General features: G+C 40.1%; 1 protein-coding gene across 1 annotated transcript in view; it reads left to right on the top strand.

The window, feature by feature from the left end:
• The window catches only part of smn1 (survival of motor neuron 1, telomeric), an 18,495-nt gene extending 2,466 nt beyond the window's left edge, over nt 1-16,029 (top strand). Inside the window, exons 3-9 of the mRNA XM_043707884.1 lie at nt 3,704-3,826; nt 6,427-6,621; nt 6,718-6,879; nt 9,263-9,334; nt 10,926-11,039; nt 14,775-14,840; nt 15,872-16,029. Of these exons, the coding sequence (XP_043563819.1) occupies nt 3,704-3,826; nt 6,427-6,621; nt 6,718-6,879; nt 9,263-9,334; nt 10,926-11,039; nt 14,775-14,828 (720 nt within the window). The 3' untranslated portion in view covers nt 14,829-14,840; nt 15,872-16,029. The remainder of the gene's footprint in view (nt 1-3,703; nt 3,827-6,426; nt 6,622-6,717; nt 6,880-9,262; nt 9,335-10,925; nt 11,040-14,774; nt 14,841-15,871) is intronic.
• The last annotated feature ends 953 nt before the right edge of the window (nt 16,030-16,982 follow it).

The raw sequence follows: 16,982 nt of genomic DNA, 5'->3' as shown, positions 1-16,982 counted from the left end.
GGAGGAAACCCACGCAGACACGGGGAGAACATGCAAACTCCACACAGTCAGTCGCCTGAGGCGGGAATTGAACCCAGGTCTCTGGGGCTGTGAGGCAGCAGTGCTAACCACTGTGCCACTATGCCGCCCACTAACTTCAACTTTTAGAACTGGTCTATCCTTTTCCATCACTATTTTAAAACGAATAGAATTATGGTTGCTGGCCCCAAAGTGCTCCCCCACTGACACCTCAGTCACCTGCCCTGCCTTATTTCCCAAGAGTAGGTCAAGTTTTGCACCTTCTCTAGTAGATACATGCACATACTGAATCAGAAAATTGTTTTGTACACCCTTAAGAAATTCCTCTCCATCTAAACCTTTAACACCATGGCAGTCCCAGTCGATGTTTGGAAAGTTAAAGTCCCCTACCATAACTACCCTATTATTCTTACAGGTAGCTGAGATCTCCTTACAAGTTTGTTTTTCAATTTCCCTCTGACTATTGGTTGTTTATAATACAATCCCAAATGCCCAGAATCCAGAAGCAGGTTGAATTCAGAAGAAAAGAACTGGACAGAATATGTGCTGTTAACAACCTCCGACTCAATGAATTAGCCTGAGAGCCAGAGAGTTGCAGATGACACAAAGATAGGTGAACGGACAGGTAGTGTTGAGGAAGTGAGAAAGCTACAGAAGGATTTAGACATGCTAGGCAAGTGGGCAAAGAAATGGTAGATGGAATACAATGTGGTAAAGTATGAGATTATACATTTTGGTAGGAAGAGTGGAGTTAGAGCCTATTTTTTAAACAGGAAAGGTTTAGGAAATATGAAGCACAAAGGGACTTGGGACTCCAAGTGTAGGATTCTCTTAAAGTTAACATGTAGGTTCACTTGGTAGTTAGGATGACAAATGCAATGTTGGCATTCATTTCAAGAGGGTTAGAATACAACAGCAGAGATGTAAAGGAGAATCTATATAAGGGCTGGGAACAGTTTTAGCTCCTGTAACTAGAGAAAGATTTACTGGTTTTGGGGGTTCAGAGGTGGTTTACAGAATAATCTCTTTGATTGAAGGGGCTTGTCATGTGAAGAGGACTCTGGGTCTGTATGTGGTGATGTTTAGAAGGATGAAGGGTGTTCACCTTAAACTTACAAGATAAAGAGAGGCCTAAATAGAGTGGACCTGGAGAAGATGTTTCCATTAGTGGAGAGACTAGGACCAGAGGGCACAGCCTTAGAGTGAACCTTAGATGATCCATGGAACGCATTGCCACAGAGGGCTGAGGAAGCCAAGTCATTGAGCCCATTTGAGACAGAGATGGGTTGATTCTTGATTAGTAAGGGGATTCAGGCTTACTGGGAGAAGACAGGAGAATGGGGTTGAAAAACATATCAGCTCTAATTGAATGGTGGGACAGACTTAGGCTGAATTCATGCTCCCATATACTATGGTTTTAAGGAATTGCATGTAGTGAATGTGCAGAAAGAATCCAAAAAATGCATGCAATCTCACTAATTGAGTAGTAAATTCAAATGAAGCAATAGTAATACTTCACTGGTAATGAGTGTCTGTGAAGGATGTTGCTGGAGAAAGGAATTGAATTTTTATTTTTGCTGTTTGTAATGAGATCTTTGCAAGTTGTCTTGTATAGCTTTCTTTTCTTTGTAAGGAACGTTATTAAAAGTACATTGGCAGCCTCTTGTTCAGCGACCGTGTTGAACAAATTGCAAAATAAAACTTAAGGTCTGTTAAGCCATGTTTCTATCTGGTATATGACTTGTTCAGTATTACCATCAGTTGGGATCACAAACACCTTTTTAGATTCTCAGGGTGTCCTAAAGATTCTGATGGGGAGTTATTACATTGAAGAACAGTTGCTGTTGTCTTGGACATAAATATGAAAGTTGATTTGTACAAAATAAGGACTGGGACACAGTCGGAAGGTGATTGGCTAGTTGATCTGCTTTTGGCTGACTGTTGAATGGTGAGCCTTAAAGTTTTCAAGGCACATCTAACTGGATAGGTAGATGAGTGGAAGGCGAAGTTTAAGCAAATGGTTTTACTTTTGGAATTTAAGAAACGTAATAACATGAGGGAGAAATAGAAGTAACAATAGTGAAATCCAAGGACAGGATTTATAACCAATAATTGAAATGAGTGATTTTTGTAGGAATGATTGCACGTTTTCCGTCCACATGGAATGTGTTCCTGTTGCCTTAGTGTCTTTAGTTTATGGAATATTTTGTACAGTAAATTGACTGACTGTTAAATCAAACTGGAAGCGGATTAGTTTATGATCCAGATTTGAAAAATTTGGCTTGTGCTAGAAGAACATTTTTCAAAGTTTGGAACCTGGAGGGAAAATTCCCTGAAACAAAGGGTATTCTATTTTATTTAAGATTGATACTTGCACTGTTCAGTAACCATAAGGGGCCAAATTTTACCTAATGGTCAAGTCCAATAAACAGCAAAAGTGATTTAGTAAGCAGTTAGTCTGATTTTGATGGCATTATTTGTGGAAAAAGTTTGGGTAAGACAGTGGAATGACTTCTTGTTTTTGTGTTAGTACAATCACATTTTAGGTGTCTGTTCAGAGTATGGTCAATCATCATTTCGCATGATCTCTTCAACAGTAGATCGAATTGGAGAGAATAACTGATCTAGGTTGCACTGTTGAATTTTAAGTTTTGCTTGATTGGTTCCTGTACACACTAATTTTCAAAGATCATGGGCAGTTTGGGGCTTTAGATTGCTGTGGCAAGCTAGACAAAGACAAGTGCTTCAAATTTCTCTCCTGCCTCAGATATTCTATTAACAACATTCCTAACCACTCCAGAGGTCCTGCGTTTAAAAAATGTGCCTGATATCTAAACATATTGTAGAATCACCAGGGGCTTAACGGGGAAAAATCCTTTTAGATGTGAGTAGTATAATACTTATTTTGTATATCCTGTTTGTTATTCTAAGATTGACACATATCAGAGAGACAAGATCCTCTCTGAAGATATGCCATGCCATCTCAGTTAGCTGACTTAACTTTGTCTGGTCAGCCTTCTGAAATGGACTGGTGTGACATTTGTTACAGGTTTCTCCTGTTATAGGCTAGACTTTCCTAGATGAAGATGACTGTCAAAGTCGTCATATCTCCTTTTTCTCTGTCTCGGTCACTGAGTTTTAGTGTTCATTGTTTGGCAGTATGTTTTGCACTTTTAAAAAAATTATTTTCAGAAGAGTGCCAATCCTGATTACTGGAACTTAGATGAAATCTCTGACACTGACTATGGAATTCTGAATCCAGTAGGAAAATAGAGCTTGGGAAACAGAGATCAGTGCCTGACACCTGTTTCTCTTGCTTTACATTTTCTTCGCTCCCAACTACCCCCCGGGAAGTGTCTTGTTTCTGCTTTGTTCTGTGAGGAGGCAGAAAACATTTAAGATATAACAAGGTTCTAATACCCTGAGCTCAGATGTCTGTGAAAGTTTAATCTTAAAGGACTAAAAAGAAGTAGGTAATTCTCCAATCAAGTCTGCTCTGGCATTCAGTGAGGCCATGGCTATTTTAATAATCTACAATGGCACCTTCCTGCTTTATCCCAAAAGCCTTGATTCCCTTACAGGCTCCTAATTAAAAAAATGTCTTTTTTTTTTCCTGGGGGCATAAAGATTTGTATCAATATTTCCTGGAATATTTTTTGATAATGATGATCTCCTTTTCCTTCAGAGTGCCCTGAAGAATGGTGAATATATTCAGCCATTTACCAAGGACTCCAGTAGGACTGGAACAAAACAAAAACAGAAGAAAAACAAAAACAGAAAGAAGAGTCACGTGCATCCAGAGAGAAAGGTATAATACTTCTTCTTGTTTATATCCTAAAAATTAAAACTGCTGGGTATTTTTGGTGAGAATGTAGAATAAAAAGACAGATGTGACTCAGGGTTGGTATGTTGCAATTGCAGAGTTGAAAGTGTGGTATTGGAAAAGTACAGTAGGTCAGGCAGCATCTGAAGAACAGGAGCATCGACATTTCGGGCAAAAGCGCTTATCATCCATTCCTGATGAAGGGGTTTTGTCCGAAACGTCAACTGTCCTGCCCCTTGGATGTTGCCTGACCACTACACTCACTACACTCTTGATTCTAATCTCCAGCATCTGCAGTCCTCACTTTCACCCAGTTGCAATTACAGAGCTTTCTGAAAGAGAGGTGAATATCCAAGAGGCAAATATAGAAAGACGAATTAGAACCTGGAGATGAAAACCTGGCTAGAGATAGAGGGTGCAGGACAGAGGGCTTTGGAACTGGTTCCATATTTGGTGAGACCTGTATAAGAAGGCAGGGTTAGGCATAAATCAAGAATTTCTAAACCATGGCTTGAAAGCCCCCCACCCCCTGAGGGTGGGACATGAAATGGTTTTCCCAAACATTTGATCATTTGATTGCTGGATGTAAATTTGATAAGTGACTAGTAACAGATAGAATGCCAAAACAAGTGAGGGTGACTAGATTAGATTACTTACAGTGTGGAAACAGGCCCTTCGGCCCAACAAGTCCACACCGCCCTGCCGAAGCGCAACCCACCCATACCCCTTACCAAACACTACAGGCAATTTAGCATGGCCAATTCACCTGACCTGCACATCTTTCGGACTGTGGGAGGAAACCGGAGCACCCGGAGGAAACCCACGCAGACACGGGGAGAACGTGCAAACTCCACACAGTCAGTCGACTGAAGCGGGAATTGAACCCGGGTCTCTGGCGCTGTGAGGCAGCAGTGCTAACCACTGTGCCACCGTGCCGCCCATACTGTACAGTAGTCCTTAACTACTGTTAAGGACTTATCCTGAAGTATCAAAGGATTATGGCGAAGCGTTTACCTTCTCTTAGAGTTGATAAAATGTGGAGCTAGAAAAAGTACAGCAGATCAAGCAGTATTGGAGAAGCAGGAGAGTCGACATTTTGGGCAAGACCTTTCATCAAGACTGGGGAGGGGGGAAGGGGTCTGAGAAATTTCCAGCATCTACAGTCCTCACTATCTCCAACTTTTAGACCCAGTTTGAATCTGTACTCGAGTGCTTAATTGTTCATTTGAGACTTTGATAGTTCAAGTAGTAGGATATTTTAGTGGCCACAGATGTGATTCAGGGATGGTAAGTTGCAGCTGCAGACCTCTTTGAGGGAGCAGGGTAACTGAAGAGGTTGTGATGCATGAATAGAAAGAGATGATGATATTGCTGAGGAAATCTTTATTAAGTAATTAAAAATACTGTGCTAGGACCAGTGTCCTGCAGAATCAAATAATTTGGGTAATGGAAAGGGCTTTAAACTAATTAGAGGGGGCCCTAAAGAGGATTTCATAGGGTATACAGCACCAAAACAGACCATATAATGTAGCCTCGCCAGCATGTACAGTCCATTCAAACTGTCATCTGCTTTCCTCATCTAAATATACCATTGTAACCTCTATTCACTTCTTCCTTCTAGTTTCTCCTTAATAATTCTGAAATAATTTGTGAATCTGCTGCTTGCTGTGATGGATGAAAGCCAGGATGAATGTTTTGACCGAAAGTTTTCACAAACTAAGCTATGGATGAGGAAATACATTCAGGCTAAAAATTGGTCATTAATTTCATATCAACCTATATGGATATGATTTTTAAGGTATATAATGATATTATTAGTTTTAAGGTATATAAGGCTATTATTAGTCTAGCTTGGTAAAATCTTTGAACTATCAAATGATGGAAATGTTCAGCAGGTGTGGTAACATATGGAAAGTGGAATAGAGTTGATGATTTGAGATGAGTACACTCTTAAGATGTCTTACTCAAATACAAATGCTAACTCTATTTTTCTTTTCACAGATGCTGCCAGACTGGCTGAGTTTTTCCGGTACTTGATAGTTTTTGTCACCTTTCCAGCATTTGCTTTACCTTGAAAATATTTGTTACTTTCAAGCTTTACATTAGAATTCATATTTCTCTACACGACTGTGCATAAACAGTATCAATGTCAACAGTGAAGTTATGCAATAGACAATGCTGATTACAGCATGTAAGTGTATGCCAATCTTGAATTAGTGGGTTTGAAGACTTCTTCCTTATTCATTTTCAGGTCTTTTCATATTGTTCTTTATGTTAATGACTGCTTAAGCCAGACATTGATAGCTTGTGAATGAATTTAATCATTTTAGATTTTGTTTTATCTTCAAATGCATAAAGGACATCTTCCTCTGAATGAGAATGTGATAGATTTGGTGCAGTATTTTGTTGTATAGATAGCATCCGAGGATCAGGAGGGTCAACATTTCTGGCATAAGCCCCTTATCTGCCTGACCTGCTGTGCTTTTCCAGTGCCACATTTTTTTATCTGATCTCTAGTGTGTGCAGTCCTCACTTTCTCCGAATTGAAATTTAAACAATTTGATTTCTCTCTTGTCCCAACTCAGTGGCGAGTTGGTGATGCCTGTCATGCAGTGTGGTCTGAAGATGGCAACATGTACTCAGCTACGATTAAGTCTGTTAATGAAAAACGTGGAACATGTGTAGTGATGTATACTGGTTATGGCAATGAAGAGGAGCAGAATCTAGCAGAGCTGGTTCCAGCTGACAGCTCTGAGGCAGACAATGAGAGTTCTAAACAGGTGAGCAATAATAATTTGTGCTTTTGCTACGTAAAATATCTGTCCTACCACAATCTGGTAAGCCTATTTAACAGCTATTTTTTTCTTTGTACTTAGAAAAATGGGCTCAGCCAGCAATCAACAGATGAAAGTGATGCCATTTCACCTGTCTATAAATCTCGCCAATCAAATGAAACCAAATTAAAAACACCATTGGATCAGTTTACCTGGAATCACTGTCTTCCCCCTCAACCACCACAAATGCCAGGATTTGGCTTTGTAAGTGCCTGAATAGAAATGCCTAGTGAAATTTTATTATTTATTTTTAAATTACATAAACACAAAATATATATTAATTTTTTGTCTTGTCTACTATAAGTATACTTTTAAAAGCATGTTTCTTTTATGTAATTAACTCTGTTGAGAATTTTTGCGAAGTTGAAGAAAGAGTCAGTGCTTTCTGGCCAGCATGTGTGCATCTACTTTGTCTTGAAATTAAAGGATTATTACCAGATTTTTAATGCTTTTTGCTGTCCTTTTTTCTTTTGAGTTACTTTGCTCATCGTGATCTCCTGATACTTTTTGCTCTCATTTTCTTACTCTGCACTGTCTTTTAGCCAAATCTTTCTCTTGTATCCTGTTTATTCTTCCATCCCACACCCCCGTCTCCTTTATGCCTCATGCTGTATTTTTCTTTTGAGTTTTTTGCAGATTTTGAGCACTTCATACCCCAGGCATTTTTTTTCTGAACAATGCGTGTACTGCAGTGGGAATAGAAGTTGACTACCTTGTGTGTGCTGATGCTATAATAACTTATTGAACTACATTTAAATGATTCTGTTCAATTCTGATTGTTTAGTAAATACAATATACAGTTCTTTTTATTCTTCTTTGTAAAATATTCATTTCTGTGAATGTCAGGATTTTCCCAATACACTTGAGTGGTAAGGAGTCTCTTTTCTGCAATGCATCCATATGAGGCAGGTACACTCACAGTGCTGTTAGGAGGGGAATTCTAGTATCTTGATGCCATGACATTGAAGAAGTAGCAATATAATTGCAAGTCAGGATAGTATGTGCCTTTCATGGGATCTTGTGGCTACTGCTTTTGTTCTAGATGGTAAAGGTCATCGTTTTGGGAAGTTTGGTGTGTTTCTGCAATACATCTTGTAGATGATGCACCCTTCCGCCATTGTATACCAGTGGTGGATGGAGTGTATGTTGAAGGTGGCAGGTTGAATGCTAATCAATCAGGTTAATTTGTCTTCAATGGGATGATCAGCTTTGATGGTTTAGAAGCTGTTCTTATCTCGGCAAGTGGGGAGTATTCCATCACGCTGTGTAATGTGTAGAAGAGTCACATTCGACTCAATACATTAATTGTGTTTCTCTTTCCACAGATGCTGCCAGCCATGCTGAGTATTTCCAGCACTTTCTGTTTTTATTTCCGTATTCCATCACGCTCCTGACTTGTGCCTTCTAGATGGTGGACAGGCTTTGAGAAGTCAGGAGGTGAGTTACTTGCCTTGGAATTCAAAGCCTTTTACCAACTCTTGTAGCCGCAATATTTATATAGATAGGTTCAGATCAGTTTCTTGACAGTGTAACTTACCCTGGAAAGTTGTCAGTGGAAGATTCTATGATGGTAATGCAGATGAATGTCAGGGGAGGATAGAGTCATAGAGATGTACGACACGGAAACAGACCCTTCGGTCCAACCCGTCCATGCCGACCAGATATCCCAACCCAAATCTAGTCCCACCTGCCAGCACCTGGCCCATATCCCTCCCAACCCTTCCTATTCATATACCCATCCAAATGCCTTTTAAATGTTGCAATTGTATCAGCTTCCACCACTTCCTCTGGCAGCTCTTCCATACATGTACCACCCTCTGCGTGAAAAAGTTGCCCGTTAGGTCACTTTTATATCTTTCCCCTCTCACCCTAAACCTATGTCCTCTAGTTCTGGACTCCCCCACCTGTTTGATTCTCTTTTGTTTGAAATGGTAATTGCCTCGTAATTGTGTTGCATGACTCGTTACTTAATGGTACAAAGCATACTATTGTTTAGGCTTCACTCCATACTGGCACAGATTGATTTTGTACTGGAGGTGTTGAGTGGTATTAAGCATTGTCAAATCCTCCGTGAATGTACCCACATTTGTGATGGAGGGAAAGTCACTACTGAAGCAGGTGATGGTGTTTGAGCCAGGACTTTACCCTAAGGAAATCTTTTGGGACTGTGATGGTTGACCTGTAATAACCATAATCTTCCTTAAGTGCAAGTACTATTCCAAGCAGAAAAATATAAGAAATAGAAGCAAGTGCTCCATTAGTAAAGATAAACCTTAGTTCCTTTATGCTAAGTTGCTTTAAGTTGAGGGCTTTGTTTGTGTACAAATTGCGGGAAGCATACGAAAGAAGTTGAGATCAAAATAGAGAATTGAATATGAATAACAAAAATGATGCTGTCTGATTTTAATTAATTTATTGACCAGTTGGGACGGAGAAAAAATTGGAATTTTTAATGTGTATGTGTTTAGAAGAATTTGCTTGCATGGAGGGTATAGGTTAATATGGACTTGTTGGATTGAATAATCTGTTTCTCTTGTTTTGTCTATGTATTTTTATATTATAAATTAATCTTTTTTGTTCTGTACAGCCTGGTGCAAAATTTCACGGTCCGCCGCCTTTCTTACCTGGATGGTTACCGACTGTTCCAGCAGGACCACCAGTGAGTGAATTTCTTGTTATGCAGTACCAAAAATTGCAGGTAGATTTCTTAGGCTGGCTGCTGTGTGCTGTTAGTTGTAGTATTGTAGTGGAGCTGATAAATACTCTTAAACAAAATCAGAAATTGATGGAAAATCACAGCAAGTTAGGCAGCAGAGTTAATGTTTTGGGTCCAATTACCCTTCTTCAGAACTTTGTATGTGAGTTGGAGAAGAGGTGGGGAGAGAGGAAAGGAGTAAATCTCAGGTGACAATGGAGCCCAGAGAGAGGGAAAAATAGTTGGCAGATAAAGGAGTGAATAAAGGTCAGCTTGAGAGAATGAGTAGCTGCTAACTGGGATCACTAGTAGCTGATAATGGGTTGTATGTACTAGCAGCCTATGTGATGACCAGGCTTAGTATGTGGGGGGTTGGGGTAAGCACACAGGAAAAGGTGTTCAAGCCCTGAAATTATCGAACTCTATACTGGGTCCAAACAGTTGTAGGGTTCCCAAGCAGAAAATGAGGTATTGTTCTTCCAGCTTGCACTGAGCGGCACTGGATGTTTACTTCTGTTACTTTGGTTTGTATATGCAGCATCTTAATGCCTAAATGAATGGGATTTTTGAGTAAGTAGCTGAATTTTTGAGCAATGGTGTGTTGCTATTTTGAGGTTGAATAACATGAAATTTGGATAGACTTGTTTTCTGTGTTTTTGCGATCACAAGTTAATTTGTGCTTTGGTATCTCCTCACTGCTTTGCTCATGAACATTTAATGAGTTGAATTTAGAAACACTTTATTTGTAAAATGTTGCAATATGTCTTTAACTTCATTTGTTATATTGGAAATTGTCAAAATGCAAAATTATATGCTTGAACTATTTCTTCAATTTAAGTTCTTAACTGATTTACTTAACAAATTGTGAAATGTATTAGCGTCAACTTTTTTTTTGCACTGCCCATGTTGCTTGAGTGTTTTTCTTGGGCCACAGTTCAAGTAGAAAAGGGTATCTGCATATTTTTTTTAAATTTAGGTACATGGATGGGCAGACTGGAGAAATCTGGCCAGCTTTCAGTTTTTCATTCTTTTTTTATAAAACATTACCTCATTGAATCCCTACAGTGTGGAAACAGGCTCTTCGGCCTGACAAACCCACACTGACCCTCCGAAGAGTAACATTTCTATGACACCAAAACCCATTCCCCTATGTTTAACCCCTGACTAATGCACCCAACCTACACTGGACAATTTAGCACGGCCAATTCACCAAACCCACATGTCTTTGGATCGTGAGAGGAAACCGGAGCACCCGAAGGAAACCGATGCGGACACTGCAGAATGTGCATACTCCACACAGACAGTTGCCCGAGGCTGGAATCAAACCCAAGGTCCCTGGTGCTGTGAGGCAGCAGTACTAAACACTGAGCCCCATGCCGACCTTTTTGAGTATTTTGTATTTGTATTTTGTTTAAAGAAAAAAAACTTCAAATGGATTTGAGGCTGGTTACTCTGAAATTTGTTTCTAAATTCTGAAATGAGACAGGAATACTTTTTACCTTTTTTGGAAATTTTGAAACATTTCTTTACTGAACTTTACTTCATCCCAATGTAGTTAATTCCCCCTCCACCTCCGATGGGGCCAGATTCAACTGATGAGGACGAGGAAGCTTTAGGAAGCATGCTAATAGCATGGTACATGAGTGGCTATCACACTGGTTATTATTTGGTAAGTACTTACAATGTGAAAGTAAACTTTCGTAAAGCTGTTACAGGCTTCAATTACATGTTAGTTGTGTACAAGGACTGTATTTGGTTCAAAAAGATGATCTTGATTTGTGTTTGTGCATTTTATTTTTGTCCAGCTTGATTTTTTAAATTTGGTTCTTGTAATCTTGAATTTTTAATGTTCATGCTGCTTAACCTAGAATTTTTAGAAAAATGTCCCAGGCACACTCAAAGTATGTACAATGAATAATGGATATACACATCAGGAAAATCATAAATTTAGTTCCCCAAAGTGACTTGCAGTACGGAAACAGTAAGAGCTTTGCTACATCAGTGTTCAGAGGGTGAAAATTGTCCAGAGCTATTGCCTTGTGTGGTGATCCAGTTTTCCCTAGAACTGTCTGTGGATAGAAAATGTAGAGAGGATTGAGTTTGTTTCCATTTCTTCCTGGCCACTCAGTTAACAAATAGGAGCAGGAGTTGAAAACTGTGGTGCCGATAAAGCACAGCAGGTCAGGCATACGAGGAGCAGGAGAGTCAACGATTCGGGCATAAGCCCTTCATTAGGATTGTCTGATGAAGGGCTTATCCCTGACATGCCAACAGTCCTCCTCCTTGGATTGGGACTGACCTACTGTGCTTTTCCTGCGCCATATTTTTCGATTCTGACTCTCCAGCATCTGCAGTCCTCACTTTCTCCAAATAAGAGCTGGAGTGGGCCAATCCGCCCCCTAGCCTGCTCTGTCAACTAATGATCTTCTGCTTCACTACATTCCTGCACTATGCCAGTGTCCCTATGGGAGGAAAGAAAAGTTTTCCAACATCAAATTGTTTTGAGAAAAAAAGTTTTTCTATGAGTGAAGATTTGTAGCTCGGGTGCTCATTGTTGTGGTTCTGTTTGCCGAGTTGGAAGTTTTTGTTGCAAACGTATCGTCCCCTGGCTAGGCGACATCATCAGTGCTTGGGAGCCTCCTGCGAAGCGCTTCTTTGATGTTTCCTCCGGTGTTTATAGTGGTCTGTCCCTGCCGTTTCCGGTTGTCAGTTTCAGCTGTCCGCTGTAGTGGTTGGTATATTGGGTCCAGGTCGATGTGTTTGTTGATCAACAAACACATCGATCTGAACCCAATATACCAACTACTACAGCGGACAGCTGAAACTGACAACCGGAAGCGGCAGGGACAGACCACTATAAACATCGGAGGAAACATCACAGAAGCGCTTCGCAGGAGGCTCCCAAGCACTGATGATGTCGCCTAGCCAGGGGACGAAACGTTTGCAACAAAAACTTCCAGCTCGGCGAACAGAACCACAACAGTTTTTCTATGACATATGTTCAATGAGTAGGTTCAGTTGAGGCATTCAAGATGGCATTGGATGGAAATAGTGTGCTGGGTTATGGGGAAAGGTAGGAGAATAGCACTAGGTAATGACACTCGTTTGAAGAGCTGGTGCAGGCATGATGGGCCGAATAGTCAACTTTGCGCTGGAACAATTGTTTTTTTTTTGTAATTTTAATATTTAGCAAGGTTCCATCTTTATCTTAATATAGAAACCGGGAATAGAGGGAAAGTAAATGTAGAATTGCTTTAGTCTGACCGGACCATAGGGCTGCTCATTAAACTGAGTTGAATGGTGGGGAGGGAGGTTGAGAAGCAGAGTCCATCATGGTAACCTCAGCTGCTATGAGAACTGAACCCACATGTTGATCATCACAAACCAGCCACCTGGCCAAATGAGTTAACTGAACCCTCCCCCTTTGAAATTTATAGATTCCAAACTACAGTGAATATGGTCTGAACTGATCCAATAATCTCAGGATTCAATCTGATAAACCTTTGTTGCCCTCCATACTCTACCTGGACCAAGACCCCAAACAGTCCTGTGGGAATGGTCTCACCAAAGCCCTGTGCAATTGCAGCAAGACATCCCTCTTCCTGTACTCAAATCCTTTTGCTGTGAAGGCCAGAATACCATTTGCCACTTTCACTGCCTGCTGCACATCATCATACAGCATGGAAACAGACCCTTCAGTCCAATCAATCCATGCCTAACATAATCCCAAACTAAACTAGTCTCATCTGCCTGCTCCTGGCCCATATCCCTCTAAACCTTTCCTATTCATGTATTTATCCAAATGTCCTTGTATGTTTACTTTCAGCCACTGGTGTAATAGTACTTGTTGCACCTCTCCCTTTCCCAGTCTATCACCTTTCAGATAATCTGCCTTTGTGTCTTTGCTACCAAAGAGAGAACCTCACATTTATCCTGATTATACTCCTCCTGCCATGCATTTGCTCAAAAACTCATGTAGTCTAAATCACAAGCATCTCTGCATCCTCCTCACAGTTCATCTTCCCATCCAGCTTTATGTTGCCTGCGAATTTAGAAATCCTGCTTTTTTTTTTTCCCCTCATGTATTGTGAATAGCTGTAGTACCCCATTAGTCGCTGGCTGCCAATTGGAAAATGACTTACTTTTTCCTAATCTTCATTTCCCATCTGCCAACTAGATCTGTATTTGCGCCTGTTAACTATCCCCAATCTGAGCACTTCAATATTACATGCTAATGTCTTATGTGAGACATTATCAAAGCCTTCTGAAAGTCCAAGTAAACCACATCCACTGGTTTACCACTCATCAACTGTTGAGTTACATCCTTGATGAAGAATTCCAATAGATTTTTAAGCATGATATTACTTTCGTAAATCTGTGCCGACTGTCCAATCCTGCCACAGTTTTCCAAGTGCTCTGCTATTAATTTTTTTTTAGTGGTCTCTAGCACTACTGATGTCAGATTAACCAGTCTAAAATTTTTCTCTTTTTTTTTTGTAAATAGTTGGGTTACATTAGCTATCTTCCAATCCATTGGAACGTTTAAGATCTATAGCATCTTGAAAGCTGACCACTGAAGCATCACTGTTTCCGAGCCACTTTTTGAGGACTCTGGGAAGTGGATTTATCAACCTTTAATCTCATCAATTTCCTCAGCACCATTTCCCTCCTAAAACTGATTTTCCTTCAGTTCCTCTGTCTCAATAAGCCCTGTGTAACCCAACATAGTTAGTGTTGTGATTTTCTGGATTCCACACTATAGGATGGGTGTGATAGAACTGGAGATGGTGCACAGGGGATTTACTAGAATGTGACCTGGACTGGAGAGTTTTAGTTGTGAAGAGAGATTGGAGTTGTTTTCCTTGGAGCAATGGAGACTGAGGTGTGTACGTCATTGAGACATGTATAAATGAGGGGCATAGATACGGTAGACCGAGAGGCAGTTTTCCCCTTGGTGGAGGGATCAGTGAGCAGAGTGCACAGACTTAAAATAACCGACAGGACATTTAGAGGAAATGTGAGGACATTTTTTTTTAAAACCCAGAGCATGGTGGGAATCTAGAACTCATTGCCTCTGAGCGTGGTAGAAGCATTTAAGAAAGTATTTAATGTGTACTTGCGATGTCAAGGCCTATGGCCCTTATGCTGGAAAATGGGATTAGAGTAGTTAAATGTGTGCTTTTGATTACTGCGGACTCAGTGGGCCAAAGGACCTTTTTTGTGCTGTAACCTCTGTATTGCACTTTAAATCTATTTTCACCAGAATACTGGTCATCTTACCGAATATTTTCTATTTTGTTTTATGATGCCCCACTGAATCATTTTGAGATGTTTATTAGGTGCCAAAAAAAATGTTGGATAAAGACAAGCTTACCATTGGTACTCATCATGTTTTTCCCTGTAGGGTCTCAAGCAAGGTCGACTGGAAGCAGGCATGGGGAAGACTCCTCGTTCTTAGTTTGTTAGAAAAGTAAGCTTACTTATTTTCATCAGTTCCTGAAGGTGCTTGTACCTGCATGTTTGCAGTTTCAGAGATTATCTAGGTTAATAATCATCTAGGTTAATACTCTGAAGAGAATCAGCGTTAACGTTTCAGGTTGAGTGACCCTTCAGCACAGATGCTGCCCGACCTGCTGCACCTTTCCTGCAATTTCTATTTTTGTCCATGTATTAACCTAGATGGTTAGTAATCTAGAGAATCTCCAAGTTATTTAACTGGGGAGGGAATTGAAATCAAACTGATTGTTTTGTCCAAGGTTCACGTGCAGCTGGGGGACGTTGAATGACAAACTCTTGCTATCTCTTTATTGCTTCTCCCTAGTTCAGGGGCACAAAAGCAGTTGTAGAGTCCACTTTAGTGTTCAGACTTGCAAATGAAGCTGATTTCTTTTTTCTGGGTGATATCCGTGAATGACCCACAACAAGTCATACCTGACTAAGATCTTTTTTTCCTTTATTCTTGTGGGATGTGGTGATGAGTGGCAAGGCCAGTATTTATTGCTCATCCCTGATTTCCCTTGAACTGAAAGCCATCTAGGCCATTTCAGAAGGCAGTTAAGAGCCAGACACGTTACTGTGGGTCACATGTAGACGTGACCATTTATTCTTTTTACTAAAATGGGCAATTCTCCATCTTCCCACATTATACCCCATTTGTTAGATGTTTGCCTAATCACTTTACATATTTATAACCATTTTTAGGTGCCTTCTGTCTTCTACACAACTGACTTTCAGCTCTACCTCTACCTAACAAACCTGCGGTCTCTTAATTTAAATCACTTAGATAAATTGTAAAGAGTTGAGGCCTCAGCACTAACTCCTGAGACACATCACTTTTCGTATTTATCTTTCCATAAGTAGTATTATGCTGACAAGATTTGAAACTGACTATGGAAACTGTGTTTGATGGGTACAAAGTCCATTGGGAATTACCCATCGTGCATACTGTGCTTCTGTGCTTGAACTGGGAAAAAAGACTGATTCTTTTTTTTCTCTCTGCAGGTGAACGTTTCTCTCCCAAGGAGAGGAGTGCATCATTTTGCAATGGATTATGTTCAAATGTTATTGGTTTCTGTATGAATAAGCCATTGTTTGGGGATCGTTGGGATTGAGTATCTGCTTTGTATCGAATAGTGAATAAAATATTTTGGTTTCAATTACTTTTGTTTGTTATAAGGCAATAAGTGCACTGATTTGGATGCTGCATAACTGAAAAATTTCCTGAAATTAACTGTTTTTAACCAAATCGTCAACATGCAATGGGTTGTGGATATTCTTTATACCTTAAGCTTTTGATATGTGGTTCTATGGAAAGGGAAGGTATGATCAGAAATAAAGAACAAAAGACTGGCAAGACAGATTTGTCAACATCAGTAAAGGGGAAAAAAAATCATTTGACGTTCGGGGTGTGGAATCTGAATCAATTCTGAACCCTTTCTTTATATCCTAAATTCTGATCAATGTCTGCCAAGATTAAGAACAAGTCTCTGTCTTGAATGGTGCCAGGAAGGGGAATGTTATTGATAGTGAAACATAAGTGTAACTCTACTAGTTACTGACTCATGTACAGAACTACTACCATTAGCAACAACCATATGAAATTGATAACTAATTCATGATCCAGCCCAAATGCTGCTAATGCCATAGTACTATTGGGGAAGACCAGCACAGGTTAAAAACAAACCAGCAATACACTATCAGTGAAGTGGGTAAAACAGTTGAATAAAAAATGGTTATTCTTTGGTTAATTTCTTGACTCCTCAAAACTTTTCCATTATCTTCAATGACATATGTTCAAAGTAATGGAAGACTCATTGCTTGATTTTAAAAAAAAACTCAGCCATGGCTGTGGGAATGCTGATTGAGCCAGCATTTATTGCCCATCCCTGACTGTCCTTGTGAATGTGGTGACCTGCCTTGAATCCTTGGGTGCAGGTAATCCTACAGTAGCATTATGAAGGGAGTGCCAGGATTTTAACCCAGTCATCGTCAGCAGTCCCTTGCAGATGAGGATAACTCCCTTCAACTCTCAGGGTGAGGCCGTAGGTAGCTGTACAGACCGATGTGGCTACCACAGGCAGGTACACTTGTGGCAGGTGGTGGTCATAGGAAG

This window comes from Chiloscyllium plagiosum, chromosome 2 (genome assembly GCF_004010195.1).
Source record: "Chiloscyllium plagiosum isolate BGI_BamShark_2017 chromosome 2, ASM401019v2, whole genome shotgun sequence".
Classification (NCBI taxonomy): domain Eukaryota; kingdom Metazoa; phylum Chordata; class Chondrichthyes; order Orectolobiformes; family Hemiscylliidae; genus Chiloscyllium; species Chiloscyllium plagiosum.
Note: the sequence above shows the minus strand (reverse complement) of the source record. Positions and strands in the feature narration are given on the sequence as shown.